Below are 26,459 nucleotides of genomic sequence, written 5' to 3' on the forward strand. Positions count from 1 at the left end.
GTGAAACCAGATTCGGATGTTCGAACGGACCCTGAACAAGAAGGTCTCGTCTCAAAGGTAGCTTCCAAGGAGGAGCCGATGACATATTCACCAGATCTGCGTACCAAGTCCTGCGTGGCCACGCAGGAGCTATCAAGATCACCGACGCCCTCTCCTGATTGATCCTGGCTACCAGCCTGGGGATGAGAGGAAACGGCGGGAACACATAAGCTAGTTTGAAGGTCCAAGGTGCTACTAGTGCATCCACTAGAGCCGCCTTGGGATCCCTGGATCTGGACCCGTAGCAAGGAACTTTGAAGTTCTGACGAGAGGCCATCAGATCCATGTCTGGAATGCCCCACCGCTGAGTGACTTGGGCAAAGATTTCCGGATGGAGTTCCCACTCCCCCGGATGCAATGTCTGACGACTCAGAAAATCCGCTTCCCAATTTTCCACTCCTGGGATGTGGATAGCAGACAGGTGGCAGGAGTGAGACTCCGCCCATAGAATGATTTTGGTCACTTCTTCCATCGCCAGGGAACTCCTTGTTCCCCCCTGATGGTTGATGTACGCAACAGTTGTCATGTTGTCTGATTGAAACCGTATGAACTTGGCCCTCGCTAGCTGAGGCCAAGCCTTGAGAGCATTGAATATCGCTCTCAGTTCCAGAATATTTATCGGTAGAAGAGATTCTTCCCGAGACCAAAGACCCTGAGCTTTCAGGGATCCCCAGACCGCGCCCCAGCCCATCAGACTGGCGTCGGTCGTGACAATGACCCACTCTGGTCTGCGGAATGTCATCCCTCGTGACAGGTTGTCCAGGGACAGCCACCAACGGAGTGAGTCTCTGGTCCTCTGATTTACTTGTATCTTCGGAGACAAGTCTGTATAGTCCCCATTCCACTAACTGAGCATGCACAGTTGTAATGGTCTTAGATGAATGCGTGCAAAAGGAACTATGTCCATTGCCGCTACCATAAACCCGATCACTTCCATGCACTGAGCTATGGAAGGAAGAGGAACGGAATGGAGTATCCGACAAGAGTCTAGAAGTTTTTCTGGCCTCTGTCAGAAAAATCCTCATTTCTAAGGAGTCTATTATTGTTCCCAAGAAGGGAACCCTTGTTGACGGAGATAGAGAACTCTTTTCCACGTTCACTTTCCATCCGTGAGATCTGAGAAAGGCCAGGACAATGTCCGTGTGAGCCTTTGCTTGAGGAAGGGACGACGCTTGAATCAGAATGTCGTCCAAGTAAGGTACTACAGCAATGCCCCTTGGTCTTAGCACAGCTAGAAGGGACCCTAGTACCTTTGTGAAAATCCTTGGAGCAGTGGCTAATCCGAAAGGAAGCGCCACGAACTGGTAATGTTTGTCCAGGAATGCGAACCTCAGGAACCGATGATGTTCCTTGTGGATAGGAATATGTAGATACGCATCCTTTAAATCCACCGTGGTCATGAATTGACCTTCCTGGATGGAAGGAAGAATAGTTCGAATGGTTTCCATCTTGAACGATGGAACCTTGAGAAACTTGTTTAAGATCTTGAGATCTAAGATTGGTCTGAACGTTCCCTCTTTTTTGGGAACTATAAACAGATTGGAGTAGAACCCCATCCCTTGTTCTCTTAATGGAACGGGATGAATCACTCCCATTTTTAACAGGTCTTCTACACAATGTAAGAATGCCTGTCTTTTTATGTGGTCTGAAGACAACTGAGACCTGTGGAACCTCCCCCTTGGGGGAAGTCCCTTGAATTCCAGAAGATAACCTTGGGAGACTATTTCTAGCGCCCAAGGATCCAGAACATCTCTTGCCCAAGCCTGAGCGAAGAGAGAGAGTCTGCCCCCCACCAGATCCGGTCCCGGATCGGGGGCCAACATTTCATGCTGTCTTGGTAGCAGTGGCAGGTTTCTTGGCCTGCTTACCCTTGTTCCAGCCTTGCATTGGTCTCCAAGCTGGCTTGGCTTGAGAAGTATTACCCTCTTGCTTAGAGGACGTAGCACTTTGGGCTGGTCCGTTTCTACGAAAGGGACGAAAATTAGGTTTATTTTTTGCCTTGAAAGGCCGATCCTGAGGAAGGGCGTGGCCCTTACCCCCAGTGATATCCGAGATAATCTCTTTCAAGTCAGGGCCAAACAGCGTTTTCCCCTTGAAAGGAATGTTAAGTAGCTTGTTCTTGGAAGACGCATCAGCCGACCAAGATTTCAACCAAAGCGCTCTGCGCGCCACAATAGCAAACCCAGAATTCTTAGCCGCTAACCTAGCCAATTGCAAAGTGGCGTCTAGGGTGAAAGAATTAGCCAATTTGAGAGCATTGATTCTGTCCTTAATCTCCTCATAAGGAGGAGAATCACTGTCGACCGCCTTTATCAGCTCATCGAACCAGAAACATGCGGCTGTAGCGACAGGGACAATGCATGAAATTGGTTGCAGAAGGTAACCCTGCTGAACAAACATCTTTTTAAGCAAACCTTCTAATTTTTTATCCATAGGATCTTTGAAAGCACAACTATCCTCTATGGGTATAGTGGTGCGTTTGTTTAAAGTGGAAACCGCTCCCTCGACCTTGGGGACTGTCTGCCATAAGTCTTTTCTGGGGTCGACCATAGGAAACAATTTTTTAAATATGGGGGGAGGGACGAAAGGAATACCGGGCCTTTCCCATTCTTTATTAACAATGTCCGCCACCCGCTTGGGTATAGGAAAAGCTTCTGGGAGCCCCGGCACCTCTAGGAACTTGTCCATTTTACATAGTTTCTCTGGGATGACCAACTTGTCACAATCATCCAGAGTGGATAATACCTCCTTAAGCAGAATGCGGAGATGTTCCAACTTAAATTTAAATGCAATCACATCAGGTTCAGCTTGTTGAGAAATGTTCCCTGAATCAGTAATTTCTCCCTCAGACAAAACCTCCCTGGCCCCATCAGACTGAGTTAGGGGCCCTTCAGAAATATTAATATCAGCGTCGTCATGCTCTTCAGTATCTAAAACAGAGCAGTCGCGCTTACGCTGATAAGTGTTCATTTTGGCTAAAATGTTTTTGACAGAATTATCCATTACAGCCGTTAATTGTTGCATAGTAAGGAGTATTGGCGCGCTAGATGTACTAGGGGCCTCCTGAGTGGGCAAGACTCGTGTAGACGAAGGAGGGAATGATGCAGTACCATGCTTACTCCCCTCACTTGAGGAATCATCTTGGGCATCATTGTCATTGTCACATAAATCACATTTATTTAAATGAATAGGAATTCTGGCTTCCCCACATTCAGAACACAGTCTATCTGGTAGTTCAGACATGTTAAACAGGCATAAACTTGATAACAAGTACAAAAAACGTTTTAAAATAAAACCGTTACTGTCACTTTAAATTTTAAACTGAACACACTTTATTACTGCAAATGCGAAAAAACATGAAGGAATTGTTCAAAATTTACCAAATTTTCACCACAGTGTCTTAAAGCCTTAAAAGTATTGCACACCAAATTTGGAAGCTTTAACCCTTAAAATAACGGAACCGGAGCCGTTTTGAACTTTAACCCCTTTACAGTCCCTGGTATCTGCTTTGCTGAGACCCAACCAAGCCCCAAGGGGAATACGATACCAAATGACGCCTTCAGAAAGTCTTTTCTAAGTATCAGAGCTCCTCTCACATGCGACTGCATGCCATGCCTCTCAAAAACAAGTGCGCAACACCGGCGCGAAAATGAGGCTCTGCCTATGCTTTGGGAAAGCCCCTAAAGAATAAGGTGTCTAAAACAGTGCCTGCCGATATTATTATATCAAAATACCCAGATAAAATGATTCCTCAAGGCTAAATATGTGTTAATAATCAATCGATTTAGCCCAAAAAAAGTCTACAGTCTTAATAAGCCCTTTTTGAAGCCCTTATTTACAATCGTAATAAACATGGCTTACCGGATCCCAGAGGGAAAATGACAGCTTCCAGCATTACATCGTCTTGTTAGAATGTGTCATACCTCAAGCAGCAAGAGACTGCTCACTGTTCCCCCAACTGAAGTTAATTGCTCTCAACAGTCCTGTGTGGAACAGCCATGGATTTTAGTGACGGTTGCTAAAATCATTTTCCTCATACAAACAGAAATCTTCATCTCTTTTCTGTTTCTGAGTAAATAGTACATACCAGCACTATTTCAAAATAACAAACTCTTGATTGAATAATAAAAACTACAGTTAAACACTAAAAAACTCTAAGCCATCTCCGTGGAGATGTTGCCTGTACAACGGCAAAGAGAATGACTGGGGTAGGCGGAGCCTAGGAGGGATCATGTGACCAGCTTTGCTGGGCTCTTTGCCATTTCCTGTTGGGGAAGAGAATATCCCACAAGTAAGGATGACGCCGTGGACCGGACACACCTATGTTGGAGAAAATACCACCTTAAAAATAAGTTGCTATTAAAAGTCAAATACCACCTTAAGACAATCTGCTAATTGAAACCACCACAAATCAGACTGAAAGATACCCCTTTAAATAAGGTAATTCACACTTGCCACCACTATCTTGATAAAGCCCATAGGAGGGCGAAACGAGTCGTGTGTGTTGGCAGTGTTGTTGTTTTTATTTCTGTGACAACAATCTACATATCATTTGATTCCTATACAATAACCCGGGTTATACATTTGGAACTATCTTCTCCTAAATAGGAGCAAATCATCTGTAGGACTTGTGTTTGGCAGAAATTCTGGGATATCCTTCAAATTGCCCAGTATCCAATTCCTTGCGTGCTATAAGCACTAAGTGCAGGGCTCATCTGAGATGATTACAAGACATGGAAGTAAGCGCAGGAATTGGCTTCTTCTCCTAACCGGAACGTCTTTCAGTGACGTCAGAAAGTTTCAGTCAGCCCCGCTCGAGGTGAATACCGGGCGAGGGGAAAAGACATCTACCTCACGGATAAGGATCTAGTAAAGTACACGGCTGAATGTTTTGCTAAAGTGATATCTTACACAGTAAGAGAACTTTGGAATTGCAAGTGTATAATTTTCTACTTACACTGTTTGGCAGCTTGGTGGTATTTGATTAATGAAACGCTGACTACATACTCAGTTACTTTTTGTATGGAGAAAAGACATTTCTATCTGACCCCATTATAACGAACTGATTGGGACTGCTCTATACTGAATGTATGATTTTTAAATCTGTGGAAGTTTTATCAATTTTATCAATTGTATTTTTTAGTATTCCAAGTTTTTATTTAGTAGTATTTCGCTTGGGGAGACGTCCCTTTTACATGTGTTATTGTATGCTTATGTGTTTTTAATAAACTGTATAAGTGCTTGATACCTTTGGCTTTTTTAGCGCCTCCCTTAGTACCTGTATATTTTCTCTCTTATTTTAGACAACTGTAGGGATATTTGTCTTTTTAAGGGGTTGTTTGGTTATCTATTTGGCCTAGCGCACCTATCTCTCCCTTTTATTTGACTGTTCAAATACATCAAGTGTACAACTTCATCACCTCTGTTACAATCCTTTGGGAACCATAAAAGAAATGGTCTCTCTGAAAGAGAATAAGCCCTTTAGTTTCATCAGTTTCAATTTATTTAAATCATGTCAGATCTACAACGCATCTTTTTTTTTTATGGCATCTACCAACTGAAAACCAGAATGTCAAACAATTAACTTTTACTGATTTTTCTCTTCTAATACCATAAAGCTAGAAATAATCATCACTCATGATCACTCCTAATTCACCAGAGTACTGATATGTGACCAGATACGTTCCTTCACCTGTCTCATGTATCCTCTCTCCAAATCCAGAAACGTGCACACACAAAACACTGCTAAAATCCCTCCCTTTAGGAGTTTTGACAACATAAAAGTGGATAGCCTCACATGCTACATCCTGAAACTTTACGACTTTCAACTAGCAAACTGCTTAATAGATTATATTAAAAGGGACAGTATAAACCAATTCTCATATAACTGCATGTAATGACACTACTATAAAGAATAATATGCACAGACATGTCTAAAAATGCAGTATAAAAGCTTTAAAAACTTATTTAGAAGCTCCAAATTTAGCAGTGTTCATAAGGTTAGGCTAGGACACCTACTGAAAGGGTCTGGAAAGCAGGAAAAGCAGACACTCCCCCTTTCCCTACATATGAAAAAAACATAATTTATGTAAGAACTTACCTGATAAATTCATTTCTTTCATATTAGCAAGAGTCCATGAGCTAGTGACGTATGGGATATACATTCCTACCAGGAGGGGCAAAGTTTCCAAACCTCAAAATGCCTATAAATACACCCCTCACCACACCCACAATTCAGTTTAACGAATAGCCAAGAAGTGGGGTGATAAAAAAAGTGCGAAAGCATATAAAATAAGGAATTGGAATAATTGTGCTTTATACAAAAATCATAACCACCCCAAAAAAAAAGGGCGGGACTCATGGACTCTTGCTAATATGAAAGAAATGAATTTATCAGGTAAGTTCTTACATAAATTATGTTTTCTTTCATGTAATTAGCAAGAGTCCATGAGCTAGTGACGTATGGGATAATGATTACCCAAGATGTGGATCTTTCCACGCAAGAGTCACTAGAGAGGGAGGTATAAAAATAAAGACAGCCAATTCCTGCTGAAAATAATCCACACCCAAAATAAAGTTTAATGAAAAACATAAGCAGAAGATTCAAACTGAAACCGCTGCCTGAAGTACTTTTCTACCAAAAACTGCTTCAGAAGAAGAAAATACATCAAAATGGTAGAATTTAGTAAAAGTATGCAAAGAGGACCAAGTTGCTGCTTTGCAAATCTGATCAATCGAAGCTTCATTCCTAAACGCCCAGGAAGTAGAAACTGACCTAGTAGAATGAGCTGTAATCCTTTGAGGCGGAGTTTTACCCGACTCAACATAGGCAAGATGAATTAAAGATTTCAACCAAGATGCCAAAGAAATGGCAGAAGCTTTCTGGCCTTTTCTAGAACCGGAAAAGATAACAAATAAACTAGAAGTCTTTCGGAAAGACTTAGTAGCTTCAACATAATATTTCAAAGCTCTAACAACATCCAAAGAATGCAATGATTTCTCCTTAGAATTCTTAGGATTAGGACATAATGAAGGAACCACAATTTCTCTACTAATGTTGTTAGAATTCACAACTTTAGGTAAAAATTCAAAAGAAGTTCGCAACACTGCCTTATCCTGATGAAAAATCAGAAAAGGAGACTCACAAGAAAGAGCAGATAATTCAGAAACTCTTCTGGCAGAAGAGATTGCCAAAAGGAACAAAACTTTCCAAGAAAGTAATTTAATGTCCAATGAATGCATAGGTTCAAACGGAGGAGCTTGAAGAGCCCCCAGAACCAAATTCAAACTCCAAGGAGGAGAAATTGACTTAATGACAGGTTTTATACGAACCAAAGCTTGTACAAAACAATGAATATCAGGAAGATTAGCAATCTTTCTGTGAAAAAGAACAGAAAGAGCAGAGATTTGTCCTTTCAAAGAACTTGCGGATAAACCTTTATCTAAACCATCCTGAAGAAACTGTAAAATTCTCGGAATTCTAAAAGAATGCCAAGAAAAATGATGAGAAAGACACCAAGAAATATAAGTCTTCCAGACTCTATAATATATCTCTCTGGATACAGATTTACGAGCCTGTAACATAGTATTAATCACAGAGTCAGAGAAACCTCTTTGACCAAGAATCAAGCGTTCAATCTCCATACCTTTAAATTTAAGGATTTGAGATCCTGATGGAAAAAAGGACCTTGCGACAGAAGGTCTGGTCGTAGCGGAAGAGTCCACGGATGGCAAGAGGCCATCCGGACAAGATCCGCATACCAAAACCTGTGAGGCCATGCCGGAGCTACCAGCAGAACAAACGAGCATTCCTTCAGAATCTTGGAGATTACTCTTGGAAGAAGAACTAGAGGCGGAAAGATATAAGCAGGATGATACTTCCAAGGAAGTGATAATGCATCCACTGCTTCCGCCTGAGGATCCCGGGATCTGGACAGATACCTGGGAAGTTTCTTGTTTAGATGAGACGCCATCAGATCTATTTCTGGAAGCTCCCACATTTGAACAATCTGAAGAAATACCTCTGGGTGAAGAGACCATTCGCCCGGATGCAACGTTTGGCGACTGAGATAATCCGCTTCCCAATTGTCTATACCTGGGATATGAACCGCAGATATTAGACAGGAGCTGGATTCCGCCCAAACCAGAATTCGAGATACTTCTTTCATAGCCAGAGGACTGTGAGTCCCTCCTTGATGATTGATGTATGCCACAGTAGTGACATTGTCTGTCTGAAAACAAATGAACGATTCTCTCTTCAGAAGAGGCCAAAACTGAAGAGCTCTGAAAATTGCACGGAGTTCCAAAATATTGATCGGTAATCTCACCTCCTGAGATTCCCAAACTCCTTGTGCTGTCAGAGATCCCCACACAGCTCCCCAACCTGTGAGACTTGCATCTGTTGAAATTACAGTCCAGGTCGGAAGCACAAAAGAAGCCCCCTGAATCAAACGATGGTGATCTGTCCACCACGTTAGAGAGTGTCGTACAATCAGTTTTAAAGATATTAATTGAGATATCTTTGTGTAATCCTTGCACCATTGATTCAGCATACAGAGCTGAAGAGGTCGCATGTGAAAACGAGCAAAGGGGATCGCGTCCGATGCAGCAGTCATAAGACCTAGAATTTCCATGCATAAGGCTACCGAAGGGAATGATTGTGACTGAAGGTTTCGACAAGCTGAAATCAATTTTAGACGTCTCTTGTCTGTTAAAGACAGAGTCATGGACACTGAATCTATCTGGAAACCCAGAAAGGTTACCCTTGTCTGAGGAATCAATGAACTTTTTGGTGAATTGATCCTCCAACCATGATCTTGAAGAAACAACACAAGTTGATTCGTATGAGATTCTGCTAAATGTAAAGACTGAGCAAGTACCAAGATATTGTCCAAATAAGGAAATACCACAATACCCTGTTCTCTGATTACAGACAGAAGGGCACCGAGAACCTTTGTAAAAATTCTTGGAGCTGTAGCTAGGCCAAACGGCAGAGCCACAAACTGGTAATGCTTGTCCAGAAAAGAGAATCTCAGGAACTGATAATGATCTGGATGAATCGGAATATGCAGATATGCATCCTGTAAATCTATTGTGGACATATAATGCCCTTGCTGAACAAAAGGCAAGATAGTCCTTACAGTTACCATTTTGAATGTTGGTATCCTTACATAACGATTCAATATTTTTAGATCCAGAACTGGTCTGAAGGAATTCTCCTTCTTTGGTACAATGAAGAGATTTGAATAAAACCCCATCCCCTGTTCCAGAACTGGAACTGGCATAATTACTCCAGCCAACTCTAGATCTGAAACACAATTCAGAAATGCTTGAGCTTTCACTGGATTTACTGGGACACGGGAAAGAAAAAATCTCTTTGCAGGAGGTCTCATCTTGAAACCAATTCTGTACCCTTCTGAAACAATGTTCTGAATCCAAAGATTGTGAACAGAATTGATCCAAATTTCTTTGAAAAAAACGTAACCTGCCCCCTACCAGCTGAGCTGGAATGAAGGCCGCACCTTCATGTGGACTTAGAAGCAGGCTTTGCCTTTCTAGAAGGCTTGGATTTATTCCAGACTGGAGATGGTTTCCAAACTGAAACTGCTCCTGAGGATGAAGGATCAGGCTTTTGTTCTTTGTTGAAACGAAAGGAACGAAAACGATTATTAGCCCTGTTTTTACCCTTAGATTTTTTATCCTGTGGTAAAAAAGTTCCTTTCCCACCAGTAACAGTTGAGATAATAGAATCCAACTGAGAACCAAATAATTTGTTACCCTGGAAAGAAATAGAAAGTAGAGTTGATTTAGAAGCCATATCAGCATTCCAAGTTTTAAGCCATAAAGCTCTTCTAGCTAGAATAGCAAGAGACATAAACCTGACATCAACTCTGATAATATCAAAGATGGCATCACAGATAAAATTATTAGCATGCTGAAGAAGAATAATAATATTATGAGAATCATGATCTGTTACTTGTTGCGCTAAAGTCTCCAACCAAAAAGTTGAAGCTGCAGCAACATCAGCCAATGATATAGCAGGTCTAAGAAGATTACCTGAACACAGATAAGCTTTTCTTAGAAAGGATTCAATTTTCCTATCTAAAGGATCTTTAAACGAAGTACCATCCGACGTAGGAATAGTAGTACGTTTAGCAAGGGTAGAAATAGCCCCATCGACTTTAGGGATTTTGTCCCAAAATTCTAATCTGTCAGACGGCACAGGATATAATTGCTTAAAACGTTTAGAAGGAGTAAATGAATTACCCAATTTATCCCATTCTCTGGAAATTATTTCAGAAATAGCATTAGGAACAGGAAAAACTTCTGGAATAACCACAGGAGATTTAAATACCTTATCTAAACGTTTAGAATTAGTATCAAGAGGACCAGAATCCTCTATTTCTAAAGCAATTAGTACTTCTTTAAGTAAAGAATGAATAAATTCCATTTTAAATAAATATGAAGATTTATCAGCATCAATCTCTGAGACAGAATCCTCTGAACCAGAAGAGTCATCAGAATCAGAATGATGATGTTCATTTAAAAATTCATCTGTAGAGAGAGAAGTTTTAAAAGATTTTTTATGTTTACTAGAAGGAGAAATAACAGACATAGCCTTCTTGATGGATTCAGAAACAAAATCTCTTATGTTATCAGGAACATTCTGCACCTTAGATGTTGAAGGAACTGCAACAGGCAATGGTACATTACTAAAGGAAATATTATCTGCTTTAACAAATTTGTCATGACAATTAATACAAACAACAGCCGGAGGAATAGCTACCAAAAGTTTACAGCAGATACACTTAGCTTTGGTAGTTCCAGCACCAGACAGCGATTTTCCTGAAGTATCTTCTGACTCAGATGCAACGTGAGACATCTTGCAATATGTAAGAGAAAAAACAACATATAAAGCAAAATTGATCAAATTCCTTAAATGACAGTTTCAGGAATGGGAAAAAATGCCAATAAACAAGCTTCTAGTAACCAGAAGCAAAGAAAAAATGAGACTGAAATAATGTGGAGACAAAAGCGACGCCCATATTTTTTGGCGCCAAATAAGACGCCCACATTATTTGGCGCCTAAATGCTTTTTGGCGCCAAAAATGACGCCACATCCGGAACGCCAACATTTTTGGCGCAAAGGGACGTCAAAAAATGACGCAACTTCCGGCGACACGTATGACGCCGGAAACAGAAAAGATTTTTTGCGCCAAAAAAGTCTGCGCCAAGAATGACGCAATAAAATGAAGCATTTTCAGCCCCCGCGAGCCTAACAGCGCACAGGGAAAAAAGAGTCAAATTTTAAGGTAAGAAAAAAAATTGATTCAAATGCATTATCCCAAATATGAAACTGACTGTCTGAAAATAAGGAATGTTGAACATCCTGAGTCAAGGCAAATAAATGTTTGAATACATATATTTAGAACTTTATAAATAAAGTGCCCAACCATAGCTTAGAGTGTCACAGAAAATAAGATTTACTTACCCCAGGACACTCATCTACATGTTTGTAGAAAGCCAAACCAGTACTGAAACGAGAATCAGCAGAGGTAATGGTATATAAATAAGAGTATATCGTCGATCTGAAAAGGGAGGTAAGAGATGAATCTCTACGACCGATAACAGAGAACCTATGAAATAGACCCCGTAGAAGGAGATCACTGCATTCAAATAGGCAATACTCTCCTCACATCCCTCTGACATTCACTGCACGCTGAGAGGAAAACCGGGCTCCAACTTGCTGCGGAGCGCATATCAACGTAGAATCTAGCACAAACTTACTTCACCACCTCCATAGGAGGCAAAGTTTGTAAAAACTGAATTGTGGGTGTGGTGAGGGGTGTATTTATAGGCATTTTGAGGTTTGGGAAACTTTGCCCCTCCTGGTAGGAATGTATATCCCATACGTCACTAGCTCATGGACTCTTGCTAATTACATGAAAGAAACTATACACTCCCAGACGGGCTATATAAATGGATCATCTACAAAACATTTATGCAAAGAAAAATCTAGTGTACGATGTCCCTTTAATTTCAATTTAGTCAAAATACATATGTCTTCACCCCTACTCATCCTCTGCTGCTGCCCCTCTACATCAGTGTCTACACCGTCTTCCTTTAACCACCAGAGTCAATTTCAAAGTTCTACCCCAAAGCTCTCTACAACACTGTCCCAATCCTTTCTCCAAATAGGTCTCACACATCTCCTTTGTGCTGTTTTTTTATAGTTGTCAAAGCTCTTTATTACCACTTCCAAATCTTTTCTATGTGACTTTTGTTTTAGTGGGGAATCCATCTTGTGGAACTCTTTGCCATGTTAGATTCTTACCCAGTTTTCAGAAATCATATATTCTAACTTAAAGGGACAGTCTAGTCCAAAATAAAAACTTTCATGATTCAGATAGGGCATGAAATCTTAAACAATTTTCCAATTTACTTTTATCACCAATTTTTTGTTCTCTTGGTATTCTTAGTTGAAAGCTTAACCTAGGAGGTTCATATGCTAATTTAGGGTGTTAGTTCATGTGTTTCATATAGATAACACTGTGCTCATGCACGTTAAGTTACCTGGGAGCTATCACTGATTGGCTAAACTGCAAGTCTGTCAAAAGAACTGAAAAAAGGGGCAGTTTGCAGAGGCTCAGATAAAAGTTAATCACAGAGGTAAAAAATATATAAATACAACTGTGTTGGTTATGCAAAACTGGGGAATGGGTAAAAAAGGGATTATCTATCTTTTAAAACAATAACAATTCTGGTGTAGACTGTCCCTTTAAAAAAGTCACTTCCTTTTCATAAAATTAACTGGCCTGCACATTTAAAGGGACACAAAACAGGTCCCATAAGAATCAATACCTAATATCTAAATATACTAATCTTTCAAACTTTGTAAGAAAAAAAAAAAAAAAAAAAGAGAAATGTTTATATAATCAAACAGCATTTCACCTTAGCTACTTTATTCATTCTCCTCCCCTCTCGTCAATTGCTGTCTGTTCTGTTAGAAGCAGACAGATTGGACGCTGTAACATTAGCTTATATAAAGGGAACAGGCGCAAGCTATTCTCTGCAGTGTGGGGGTCTTGCAGAAGGATGAGACAAAGGGTTAAATACCGTTTGATTATATAAATTTTTGTATTTACTTATTTTTTTCCTTGCAACATTTAAAAAGGTAAGTATATTTACAAACCAGGTATAATTTCCTGTGGGACTGGTTTTGTGTCCCATTAAGGCATAATCTGACTCTGACTTGTCATCAACTCCCCCACATCAAGTACCCCTTTTTTGTTTCCTCTGCAAAGTGCACAAGTAAAAAATTGCATATCAAACAAAAGACTATAATAATATACTAAAACAAAGTAAAATTAATTCTCTGTACATCGTTAAAGTGTTCCCAACAATGCATTTTATCTGCTGAAGTGTCTTATTTACAAATAGTTCCTTTATCTTTATTTTGACATTTGAAATAACTTTTTGCCTGTCCAAGCTGCCACATATACTGAAAATTTCAGAACTACAATATAAGCTGTTCGGATGAAACCTATCATAACCGTGTGACCAATAGTGTTGAAATTACTCCTCTTAATTCCGCTCTCACAATGCATTAGCTGCATTCACTCTCTAAGTATGATGACCTGATAGGTATTATACAGATAAAATAAGATGGGAGGTCTTCTTGCGATTGCTCAATTTTTTTAATTGGTTGATTCATTATTTAAAATGCCAGCAAGTTTTCTTCATCAATACACATTAAAAAAAAGACCGTATATGAGCCAAAATGCATTTGTACAGTTTGTGATTTGATGTTATACAAAATATTTACCCCATTTGATGCCAAGGTTCCAGTTAATGGCAAGAAAATTAAGGAGTGGTGATACTTTGATATGTTTTTATTTTATTGTGTTCCACACACATAATTGTGGGGGGGGGGGGGTTTAGGGTAATCAGATATTTTCTTTTTATTTGCTATTCTCCAGACAAATATTTTAATTATATAAAAGTTGAATTGTGTGGCAGTGGTCAGTGCATAAAATCCCTTTATTTTTTTTACCTTTATTATATCTATTATTATATCTATATTTAGGGTTATTACACCAACTTGGATATGCTAAATATGTTTAACATTTCTTATTATATAACACTGCTAAGTGATTGATTTTTATTTTCGTTACCTCTTTAAGTTGTTAAAGGGACGTTAAAACACAAATTATAAACTACATGATAATAAACCTTCATATATAAATAAGAATCGTTTTGCAATTAACTGTAGCTTTGTTTTGTCAAATGAGCATATTGCTTTATGTTAATTCTATCACTGATTGCCCTGTCCCCCAGAACAAAAAGAACCCCTTCTAACCAGTCACAAACTAATATTCAGATATAGCCCAAACTGCTTGCACATGTGCAGACTGGGGTAGCCTGCACTCTTGTATTCCCTTAAGGTGGTAGCACTGATTCATCTTGGTTACTATTGCAAAGAATGATTTGCCTATCCTGATTGTTGATGCAAAACTGCTAATCCACCTTTTAAAAGCATTAACCCAAGCCTCCATGAAAGAAAGTGAAACATTTTTTAAATGTATTTTACAACAAAAGGCTGCAAAATAAATAATGAATGTATATTGCAATAATGAAACCTTTTATGCGTTCTTGAAATGTCAAGTTTAATGGTCCTTAAGTTTATTTCAATGCCCCTTTAAGTGTTGTCTTATATATTGTCATGGAAAATTACCTCTTCCAGCTTTATGAAATCCTTTGCACTTGGCTTCTCACTGGCAGCATGCACACGTAGAGACACAAAGCTCAAGCTAGCAGGAACAGCAAGCAGCTTCATTACCTGGTAAACAAATAGCACAACAAATAGTATTAAACACTATGAATTCTTTTTTTACATTAGAAAATAATAAATGGCAAGACTATGTATTATTGTAATCTACAACACCAATGAAACATATACACTGTTCGTTTTGACAGTTTTTCTTTATAACCTTCCCTCTGTTATTTGGAAAGTGTAATAGTGATGCCGTGCCTTAACCCCTCACCAAGAGGGTTACAATGCATTGCTACCTAATAAGGTTGGGTCTGCAGGGCCAAAGATCAGATCTATTGTGGTCATATGGCTGAGAAAGGTGATGCACGGACAAGAACCTAATCTGAGGTCCGATGTGGTTAGATGGATTGAGGGACTCCTGGGCTAAGGTGCTAGTCTGTTTGGAGGAATGTAGTTTAAGTTCTGGGTTCTGATCTCAGATCTATTGAATTACCTATTATGTTCCAGATTATGAGTGGTGGGCTAACAGTTACGCATAAGCGAAAAGGGGTTTATTGCATTAGCGTTTAGCTAATGTTACAAAGTGCAAGTAAGCACAATCGCTTGAGCACAATTGAAGTTAACATTTGTCGGGATAGAGCGTCCTCAGAGCTCTAGTTGACTGTTCCGCAAAACAAAAAACGTTGCACAAAACACATCAAAAATACATTACAAAGGTACAGTTACACTCATAATAACAAAATCTAGTAAAAATTATTAAAAAATTGCATAAAAAGTTATAAGGGCTCAAACATATGAGGCTTCGGGTGTTGGAAGAAAAAAAAAAAAGGCTGCAAATGGCTTTAACATAGGGATACATACATATACATATCTAAAGATGTACATGCATGTATATATCAGAGGTTTTCAAAGTCTTACACAGGGGACCTTCCCGTTGGCGAAACTTTCAAGGTGAGGCCCCCTCGCCATAGATGTTATTACATTTTTAATTGCGCTTTGAAATGCTTGTTACAACACAGCATTTATATTTTTTTTCTCATTTCACTGGCAAGATTGACCAATTGTATGTTCATATTTTATTCAAATAAAATCTGTACATTACATAAACATAGATAAAAACACCAAATGATTACCGTGTTGTTACTGTGCTACTGCGAAGGCTCAGACTCTGGTTCTGTCAGCTACTAACAACTCTTCCTGCCAAACGTTCCCACTCCTAATCTGTGGGGAACAGAGTCTCCATAGTCATATTTTAACTATGCAGCGCATATATCTGTATATAGCAATACATATATATATATTTTGTACCAATAAAAAATATATGTAGAAATATGCTGCTATGTGAAGAACATTGGAATGTGAAATATTAATATTTTCATGTCAGGTTAGTGCACTTGAAAATATGCAATCTGGTTTGCATACAAGTAGGGTGTTAGCCCCCCCCCCCCCCTCCATTTTTGCACCATTGACTTCTAACCTGGTCACAAAATTCAAATTTTGGCTTTTTGTGTGCATTGGGTTAGTACGCGAGTAAAAACTCTTTACTTTCAACTTGTAATACGAGCGCTACCCAATATGCGCAAATACCTTACTTCTAGCGGAGCTAGCGTGTGAGCGGGATCATTAAATACCTCTCCACTTGTAATCTGGCCCAATATCTGTATGGCTTACTATACAAACATTTTTTTAGTACTATGATGATATTGGTTTCACATGTTACATACATTTAACCCATCTGCTGCATGCACAGAGTTGTGTTTAAGACACATGACAGCAGTGTGGTTAATTTTTTTTAATTTTTTTTGAGTCATCTGGAGTATGCTTCATTTAAATGTTTCCTACCTTCTGACATAAAAGCCATTTATTTCAGATCCTAAATTCAGGAAATCATTCAGCAGAATAATCTGTCCTGACTTCCTGTAATGGCATTAGGGTCTTACAAAGGATTCATATTCCTCAGATTCCAATAACGATTCTTCCAGGACTCAGCTGCACTGGAACAGACACACTGCTTTTGTTAAACAAAACCAGCCCTGTGTGTGGGAGTTCTTGGCAACCATGTAATATAAAGACAGCCAGTGAAACAAGTTTTCCTTTATGTATGGTTTGTAGCTCAACTAGAAAGTTAGCAACCAGCGGAACCTAAAGATTCAGTTTTCACTTCAGTTTACTGGGTTCATATGGGGTCCTAGTATTAAGTGAAATATTTAACTCCTGAATAAATGTTCTCCCTATTTTGAATATAGATTTTATTTTATAAAATCATCCTGAAAAGACTTTGCTTTTATGAAAAACCTACTAATGCGATTTTTTTTATATATATATATAGCACCAGTGTTTAGACAAAAATTCTGCTATGCTTTTCCTCATTAACATCATTCTATGCAAAAGGTGCTTTACTGCATGGTGCAGAAGACAAACCAAGAGGCAGACACACCACCTCATGCCAGCACCACTTAGATCTGTCCTCTTATTTTAAAGAGCTGAGTCTGCCATAACAAATGGGGTGTTACATATCCCTCTAAAATAAGAGGTGACTGGTGTAAAATGATTAAAAAAAAAAAAAAAAGATCGCCTGCACAACTAGGGGTTAGAGAAAATTGGTTAAGGGAGAGGAGGCTCTAATAGAGTTCTTATGTCCCCAAAAACAAAATTTATGCTTACCTGATAAATTTATTTCCGGACATGGAAAGTCCATGACGTCATTCCAATTACTAGTGGGATATTCACTCCTGGCCAGCAGGACGAGGCAAAGAGCACCACAGCAAAGCTGCTAAGTGTCACTTCCATTACCCATAGCCCCCAGTCATTCAGCCGAAAGGGAAATGGAAAATAAAGGTGTAGAGGTGCCTGAGGTTTAGCAAAAAATTACTGTCTAATCTAAAGGGTGGGGTCGTGGACTCTCCATGTCCGGAAATAAATTTATCAGGTAAGCATTAATTTAGTTTTCTTTCCTAAGACATAGAATAAGACAGACAGACCTAAGCAGAAGGCACCACCGCTTGAAGAGCCTTTCTCCCAAAGGAAGCCTCAGCCGAGGTAAACGTATCAAATTTGTAGAATTTGGAAAAGTATGCAGAGAGGACCAAGTTGCAGCCTTGCAAATTTGTTCCACAGAAGCTTCATTTTTGTAAGTCTCTCAGGAGGCTGCTGTCCAGCAGTCTCATAAGCAAAATGAATCATACATCCCAACCAGAGGGAAAGAGAAGTAGAAGTAGCCTTCTGACCCTTACGCTTTCCAGAGAAACAAACAAACAGGGCAGAAGACTTAAGAGAGTGCACCACATCCAAATTGTGAAACAGACGTTCCTCCTTATGAGAGGAAGGATTAGGACAGAGAGAAGGAACAACAATTTCCTGATCAATATTTCTATCCGAAACCATCTTAAGGATAAACCCCAAATTAATATGAAGGACTGCCTTATCCGCATTAAAAATAAGGTAAGGCAAATTGCACTGCAAATCCGAGAGTTCGGAAACTCTCAGAGCAGAAGAAATAGCAATAAGAAACAAAACCTTCCAAGATAACAGATTAATATCTATGGAATGCATTAGCTCAAACTGAGCCTGTTGTAAAACTCTAAGAACTAGGTTAAGGTTCCAAGGAGGAGCAACAGATTTAAACACAGGCCTGATTCTAACCAGGGCCTGACAAAATCATTGAACATCTGGCACATCCGCCAGACGCTTATGTAAAAACATAATTTATGCTTACCTGATAAATTTATTTCTCTTGTGGTGTATCCAGTCCACGGATCATCCATTACTTGTGGGATATTCTCCTTCCCAACAGGAAGTTGCAAGAGGATCACCCACAGCAGAGCTGCTATATAGCTCCTCCCCTAACTGTCATATCCAGTCATTCGACCGAAAACAAACAGAGAAAGGAGAAACCATAGGGTGCAGTGGTGACTGTAGTTTAATTAAAATTTAGACCTGCCTTAAAAAGGACAGGGCGGGCCGTGGACTGGATACACCACAAGAGAAATAAATTTATCAGGTAAGCATAAATTATGTTTTCTCTTGTTAAGTGTATCCAGTCCACGGATCATCCATTACTTGTGGGATACCAATACCAAAGCTAAAGTACACGGATGATGGGAGGGACAAGGCAGGATTAAGCGGAAGGAACCACTGCCCGAAGAACCTTTCTCCCAAAAACAGCCTCCGAAGAAGCAAAAGTATCAAATATGTAAAATTTTGAAAAAGTGTGAAGCGAAGACCAAGTCGCAGCCTTGCAAATCTGTTCAACAGAGGCCTCATTTTTGAAGGCCCAGGTGGAAGCCACAGCTCTAGTAGAATGAGCTGTAATCCTTTCAGGGAGCTGCTGTCCAGCAGTCACATAGGCTAGGCGTATTACGCTCCGAAGCCAAAAGGACAGAGAGGTTGCCAAAGCTTTTTGACCTCTCCTCTGTCCAGAGTAAACGACAAACAGGGAAGATGTTTGACGAAAATCCTTAGTAGCTTGTAAGTAAAACTTCAAGGCACGGACTACGTCCAGATTATGTAAAAGACGTTCCTTCTTTGAAGAAGGATTAGGACACAATGATGGAACAACAATCTCTTGATTGATATTCTTGTTAGAAACCACCTTAGGTAAAAACTCATGTTTGGTACGCAGAACTACCTTATATGCATGAAAAATCAGATAAGGAGAATCACATTGTAAGGCAGATAGCTCAGAGACTCTCCGAGCCGAGGAAATAGCCATCAAAAACAGAACTTTCCAAGATAAAAGTTTAATATCAATGGAATGAAGGGGTTCAAACAGAACTCCTTGAAGAACTTTAAGAACCAAGTTTAAGCTCCACGGAGGAGCAACAGGTTTAAACACAGGCTTAATTCTAACCAGGCAAAATGCCTGAATGTCTGGAACCTCTGCCAGACGCTTGTGCAAAAGAATAGACAGAGCAGAAATCTGTCCCTTTAAGGAACTAGCTGATAATCCTTTGTCCAAGCCCTCTTGGAGAAAAGACAATATTCTAGGAATCCTAACCTTACTCCATGAGTAATTCTTGGATTCACACCAATAAGGATATTTACTCCATATCTTGTGGTAGATTTTCCTGGTAACAGGCTTTCGTGCCTGTATTAAGGTATCAATGACTGACTCGGAGAAGCCACGCTTTGATAGAATCAAGCGTTCAATCTCCATGCAGTCAGTCTCAGAGAAATTAGATTTCGATGATTGAAAGGACCTTGTATCAGAAGGTCCTGTCTTAGAGGCAGAGTCCATGGTGGAAAGGATGACATGTCCACTAGGTCTGCATACCAAGTCCTGCATGGCCACGCAGGTGCTATCAGAATCACTGATGCTCTCTCCTGTTTGATTTTGGCAATCAGTCGAGGGAGCAGAGGAAACGGTGGAAACACATAAGCCAGGTTGAAGAACCAAGGCGCTGCTAGAGCATCTATCAGCGTCGCTTCTGGGTCCCTGGACCTGGATCCGTAACAAGGGAGCTTGGCGTTCTGGCGAGATGCCATGAGATCCAACTCTGGTTTGCCCCAACGATGAATCAATTGAGCAAACACCTCTGGATGGAGTTCCCACTCCCCCGGATGGAAAGTCTGACGACTTAGAAAATCCGCCTCCCAGTTCTCCACGCCTGGGATATGGATTGCTGACAGGTGGCAAGAGTGGCACTCTGCCCAGCGAATTATTTTTGAGACTTCTAACATCGCTAGGGAACTCCTGGTTCCCCCTTGATGGTTGATGTAAGCCACAGCCGTGATGTTGTCCGACTGAAATCTGATGAACCTCAGTGTTGCTAACTGAGGCCAAGCCAGAAGAGCATTGAATATCGCTCTTAACTCCAGAATATTTATTGGAAGGAGTTTCTCCTCCTGAGTCCACGATCCCTGTGCCTTCAAGGAGTTCCAGACTGCACCCCAACCTAGAAGGCTGGCATCTGTTGTTACAATTGTCCAATCTGGCCTGCGAAAGGTCATACCCTTGGACAGGTGGACCCGAGACAACCACCAGAGAAGAGAATCTCTGGTCTCTTGATCCAGATTTAGCAGAGGGGACAAATCTGTGTAATCCCCATTCCACTGACTCAGCATGCATAATTGCAGCGGTCTGAGATGTAGGAGCGCAAATGGCACTATGTCCATTGCCGCTACCATTAAGCCGATTACCTCCATACACTGAGCCACCGAAGGGCGCGGAATGGAGTGAAGAACACGGCAAGCATTTAGAAGTTTTGATAACCTGGACTCCGTCAGGTAAATTTTAATTTCTACAGAATCTATAAGAGTCCCTAAGAAGGAGACTCTTGTGAGTGGGGATAGAGAACTCTTTTCCTCGTTCACTTTCCACCCGTGCGACCTCAGAAATGCCAGAACTATCTCTGTATGAGACTTGGCAACTTGAAAGTTTGACGCCTGTATCAGGATGTCATCTAGATACGGAGCTACCGCTATGCCTCGCGGTCTTAGAACCGCCAGAAGTGAGCCCAGAACCTTTGTAAAGATTCTCGGGGCTGTAGCCAACCTGAAGGGAAGAGCTACAAATTGGTAATGCCTGTCTAGAAAGGCAAACCTTAGAAACCGATGATAGTCTTTGTGAATCGGTATGTGAAGGTAGGCATCCTTTAGGTCCACTGTGGTCATGTACTGACCCTCTTGGATCATGGGTAGGATGGTCCGAATAGTTTCCATTTTGAAAGATGGAACTCTGAGGAATTTGTTTAAGATCTTTAGATCCAAAATTGGTCTGAAGGTTCCCTCTTTTTTGGGAACCACAAACAGATTTGAATAAAAACCCTGTCCTTGTTCCGTCCGCGGAACTGGATGGATCACTCCCATAATTAGGAGGTCTTGCACACAGAATAGGAATGCCTCTTTCTTTATCTGATTTGCAGATAGCCTTGAAAGATGAAATCTCCCTTGTGGAGGGGAAGCTTTGAAGTCCAGAAGATATCCCTGAGATATGATCTTGAACATCTCTTGCCCATGCCTGGGCGAAGAGAGAAAGTCTGCCCCCTACTAGATCCGTCGCCGGATAGGGGGCCATTCCTTCATGCTGTCTTAGAGGCAGCAGCAGGCTTTCTGGCCTGCTTGCCCTTGTTCCAGGACTGGTTAGGTTTCCAGGCCTGCTTAGATTGAGCAAAAGTTCCCTCTTGCTTTGAAGCGGAGGAAGTTGATGCTGCACCTTCCTTGAAATTTCGAAAGGCACGAAAATTAGACTGTTTGGCCTTTGCTTTGGCCCTGTCCTGAGGAAGGGTATGACCCTTACCTCCAGTAATGTCAGCAATAATTTCCTTCAAACCAGGCCCGAATAAGGTCTGCCCCTTGAAAGGAATGTTGAGTAATTTAGACTTCGAAGTCACGTCAGCTGACCAGGATTTAAGCCATAGCTCCCTACACGCCTGGATGGCGAATCCGGAATTCTTAGCCGTTAGTTTAGTCAAATGAACAATGGCATCAGAAACAAATGAGTTAGCTAGCTTAAGTGTTCTAAGCTTGTCAATAATTTCAGTCAATGGAGCTGTATGGATGGCCTCTTCCAGGGCCTCAAACCAGAATGCCGCCGCGGCCGTGACAGGCGCAATGCATGCAAGGGGCTGTAAAATAAAACCTTGTTGAATAAACATTTTCTTAAGGTAACCCTCCAATTTTTTATCCATTGGATCTGAAAAAGCACAACTGTCCTCAACCGGGATAGTGGTACGCTTTGCTAAAGTAGAAACTGCTCCCTCCACCTTAGGGACCGTCTGCCATAAGTCCCGTGTAGTGGCGTCTATTGGAAACATTTTTCTAAATATAGGAGGTGGGGAAAAAGGCACACCCAGTCTATTCTACTCCTTGCTAATAATTTCTGTAAGCCTTTTAGGTATAGGAAAAAAATCAGTACACACCGGCACCGCATAGTATTTATCCAGCCTACACAAATTTCTCTGGTACTGCAACTGTGTTACAGTCATTCAGAGCAGCTAATACCTCCCCAAGCAATACACGGAGCTTCTCAAGCTTAAATTTAAAATTAGAAATCCCTGAATCAGGTTTCCCCGAATCAGAGACGTCACCCACAGACTGAAGCTCTCCGTCCTCATGATCTGCATATTGTGACGCAGTATCAGACATGGCCCTTACAACATCTGCGCGCTCTGTATTTCTCCTAATCCCAGAGCAATTGCGCTTGCCTCTTAATTCAGGCAACCTGGATAATACCTCTGACAGGGTATTATTCATGATTGCAGCCATGTCCTGCAAGGTAATCGCTATGGGCGTCCCTGATGCAATTGGCGCCATATTAGCGTGCATCCCCTGAGCGGGAGGCGAAGGGTCTGACACGTGGGGAGAGTTAGTCGGCATAACTTCCCCCTCGTCAGAATCTTCTGGTGATATTTCTTTTATAGTTAAAGACTGATCTTTACTGTTTAAGGTGAAATCAATACATTTAGTACACATTCTCCTATGGGGCTACACCATGGCTTTCAAACATAATGAACAAGTTGTTTCCTCTGTGTCAGACATGTTTAAACAAACTAGCAATGAGACTAGCAAGCTTGGAAAACACTTTAAACAAGTTTACAAGCAATATAAAAAACGTTACTGCACCTTTAAGAAACACAAATTTTTGCCAAAATTTGAAATAACAGTGAAAAAAGGCAGCTACACTAACAAAATTTTTACAGTATATGTAACAAGTTAGCAGAGCATTGCACCCACTTGCAAATGGATGATTAACCCCTTAATACCAAACACAGAATAATAACTGACAAAAACGTTTTGGTTTTTTTTGTTTGTTTTTTTAAATAGTCACAACTGCCACAGCTCTACTGTGGCTTGTTACCTCCCTCAAAAACGACTTTGAAGCCTTTTGAGCCCTCCAGAGATATCCTGGATCATGCAGGAAGAAGCTGGATGTCTGTGTCTGTAATTTTTGCTGCACAAAAAAACCCCTCCCACTCATATTACAACAGTGGAAAGTCAGGAAACTGTTACTAGGCAGAATTCAAGCCAGCCATGTGGAAAAAAACTAGGCCCCAATAAGTTTTATCACCAAATACATATATAAAAACGATTAAACATGCCAGCAAACGTTTTATATTACATTTTTACAAGAGTATGTATCTCTATTAATAAGCCTGATACCAGTAGCTCTCACTGCATTTAAGGCTTTACTTACATTAGTTCAGTATCAGCAGCATTTTCTAGCAAATTCCATCCCTAGAAAAATATTAACTGCACATACCTTATTGCAGGAAAACCTGCACGCCATTCCCTCTCTGAAGTTACCTCACTCCTCAGAATATGTGAGAACAGCCATGGATCTTAGTTACTTCTGCTAAGATCATAGAAAACGCAGGCAGATTCTTCTTCTAAATACTGCCTGAGATAAACAGTACACTCCGGTACCATTTAAAAATAATAAACTTTTGATTGAAGAATAAACACCACACTCCTCTTACGACCTCCATCTTGGTTGAGGCTTGCAAGAGAATGACTGGATATGACAGTTAGGGGAGGAGCTATATAGCAGCTCTGCTGTGGGTGATCCTCTTGCAACTTCCTGTTGGGAAGGAGAATATCCCACAAGTAATGGATGATCCGTGGACTGGATACACTTAACAAGAGAAATAATAGATAATGCAGAAATCTGACCTTTCAGAGAACTGACTGAAAACTCTTTCTCCAGACCATCCTGGAGAAAGAGACAAAATTCTAGGAATCTTGACCCTACTTTAAGAGTAGCCCTTTGATCCACACCAATAAAAAGGTATTTACGCCATACCTTATGGCAAATCTTACGAGTAACAGAAAACCCACGCAAGCAGTCAGCTTCAGAGAAACGAGATTTGGATGGAGGAAAGGACCCCGAGTTAGAAGGTCCTGTCTCAGAGGTTACCTCCAAGGTGGAAGAGAGGACATCTTCACTAGGTCCGCAAAACAGATCATGTGAGACCATGCAGGAGCTATTAGAATTACAGGCGCTCTCTCCTGTTTGATACGAGCAATGACTGGTGGAAGGAGTGCAAACGGAGGAAACAGGTATGCTAGACCGAAATCCCAAGGAATCGCCAGAGCATCTATCAGGGTGGCCTGAGGATCTCTTGACCTTGAACCGTACCTTGGAAACTTGGCGTTCTGACGAGACACCATCAGATCTAACTCCGGCACCCCCCACTTGAGTGTTAACCTGAAGAACACCTTCGGATCTATCCGGGATGAAAGGTCTGTCTTCTCAGGAAATCTGCCTCCCAGTTGTCCACTCCTGGAATGTGGATGGAAGATAGAAGACAATTGTGAGCTTCCGTCCACTGCAGAATGCGAGTCACCTCCTTCATGGCCAAGGAACTCTGAGTTCCTCCCTGGTGGTTGATATAGGCCACTGAGGTGATATTGTCCGACTGGAACCTGATAAACCGGGCTAAGGACAACTGAGGCCAAGCCTTCAGGGCATTGAATATCACTCTTTACTCCAAGATGTTTATTGGGAGACACGCCTCCTCCCAAAACCATAGATCCTGAGCCTTTAACGAGTCCCAGACTGCTCCCCAGCCCAGCAGGCTGGCAACCTTGGTCACAATCACCCAGGAAGGTCTCCAGAAGCATGTGCCCTGAGAAAGATGATCCTGAGAAATCCACCACGATAGAGTCTCTTGCCAACTGGTCTAGATCTATCCTTTGAGACAGATCCAAATGATTCCCATTCCATTGTTTGAGCATGCACAAATGCAGAGCTCTCAAATGGAATCGAGCAAAGGGAATAATGTCCATGGAAGCGACCATCAGACCAATTACCTCCATACATTGAGCTACTGATGACCGAACAGTAGACTGAAGAGAGAGGCAAGAAGTGAGAAGTTTGGATATTCTGACCTCAGTCAGAAAAATCTTCATAGATAGAGAATCTATGATGGTCCCTAAGAAAACCACCCTTGTAGCGGGAACAAGGGAACTCTTCTCCAGATTCACTTTCCATCCATGGGAACGTAGAAAAGACTACAAGATCTCGGTATGAGAGTTTGCTTGTTGAAAAGATGGCGCCTGAACCAATATGTCGTCCAGGTAAGGAGCCACCGCAATTCCCTGTGACCTGACAACTGCCAAGAGAGCTTACCAGAACCTTTGAAAAGATCCTGGGAGCTGTGGCAAGGCCAAACGGAAGAGCAACAAACTGAAAATGCTTGTTTAGAAAAGCAAATCTCAGAAACTGATGATGATCCCTGTGTATGGGAACATGAAGATACGCGTCCTTCAGATCTATGGTCGTCATGAACTGACCTTCTTGGATCAAAGGAAGAATGGTTTCCATTTTGAAGAACTGTACCCTGAGAAATTTGTTGAGACACTTTAGGTCTAAAATGGGTCGAAAAGTTCCCTCTTTTTTTGGAACCACAAACAGATTTGAATAAAATCCTAGACCCTGTTCTGTTACTAGAACAGGCACAATCATTCCCAGGGAGGAAAGGTCCTGAACAAACCTTAAGAATGCCTCTCTTTTTACCTGATCTGCATATAACCTTGAGGAGAAATTTCCTCTTTGGATGACAAGATTTGAATTCTATTTTGTACCCCTGAGATACTTTGTCCACACCCCAAGGATCTGGGACATCCCATATCCAGGCTAGATGAAACAAAGAAAGTCTGCCCCCCACTTAATCTGATCTCAGACCGGGGTCAGACCCTTCATGCTGAT

At 40.9% G+C, this 26,459-nt stretch overlaps 1 protein-coding gene across 1 annotated transcript in view; it reads right to left on the minus strand.

Annotated features, from left to right (window-relative positions):
- APOO (apolipoprotein O) overlaps positions 1-26,459 on the minus strand; it is a 420,782-nt gene that overhangs the window by 364,274 nt on the left and 30,049 nt on the right. The window contains 1 exon segment of the mRNA XM_053706366.1: positions 14,774-14,878. Coding sequence (XP_053562341.1) covers positions 14,774-14,878 — 105 coding nt within the window.

The sequence above is a fragment of the Bombina bombina genome, chromosome 3 (genome assembly GCF_027579735.1).
Source record: "Bombina bombina isolate aBomBom1 chromosome 3, aBomBom1.pri, whole genome shotgun sequence".
Classification (NCBI taxonomy): Eukaryota; Metazoa; Chordata; class Amphibia; order Anura; family Bombinatoridae; genus Bombina; species Bombina bombina.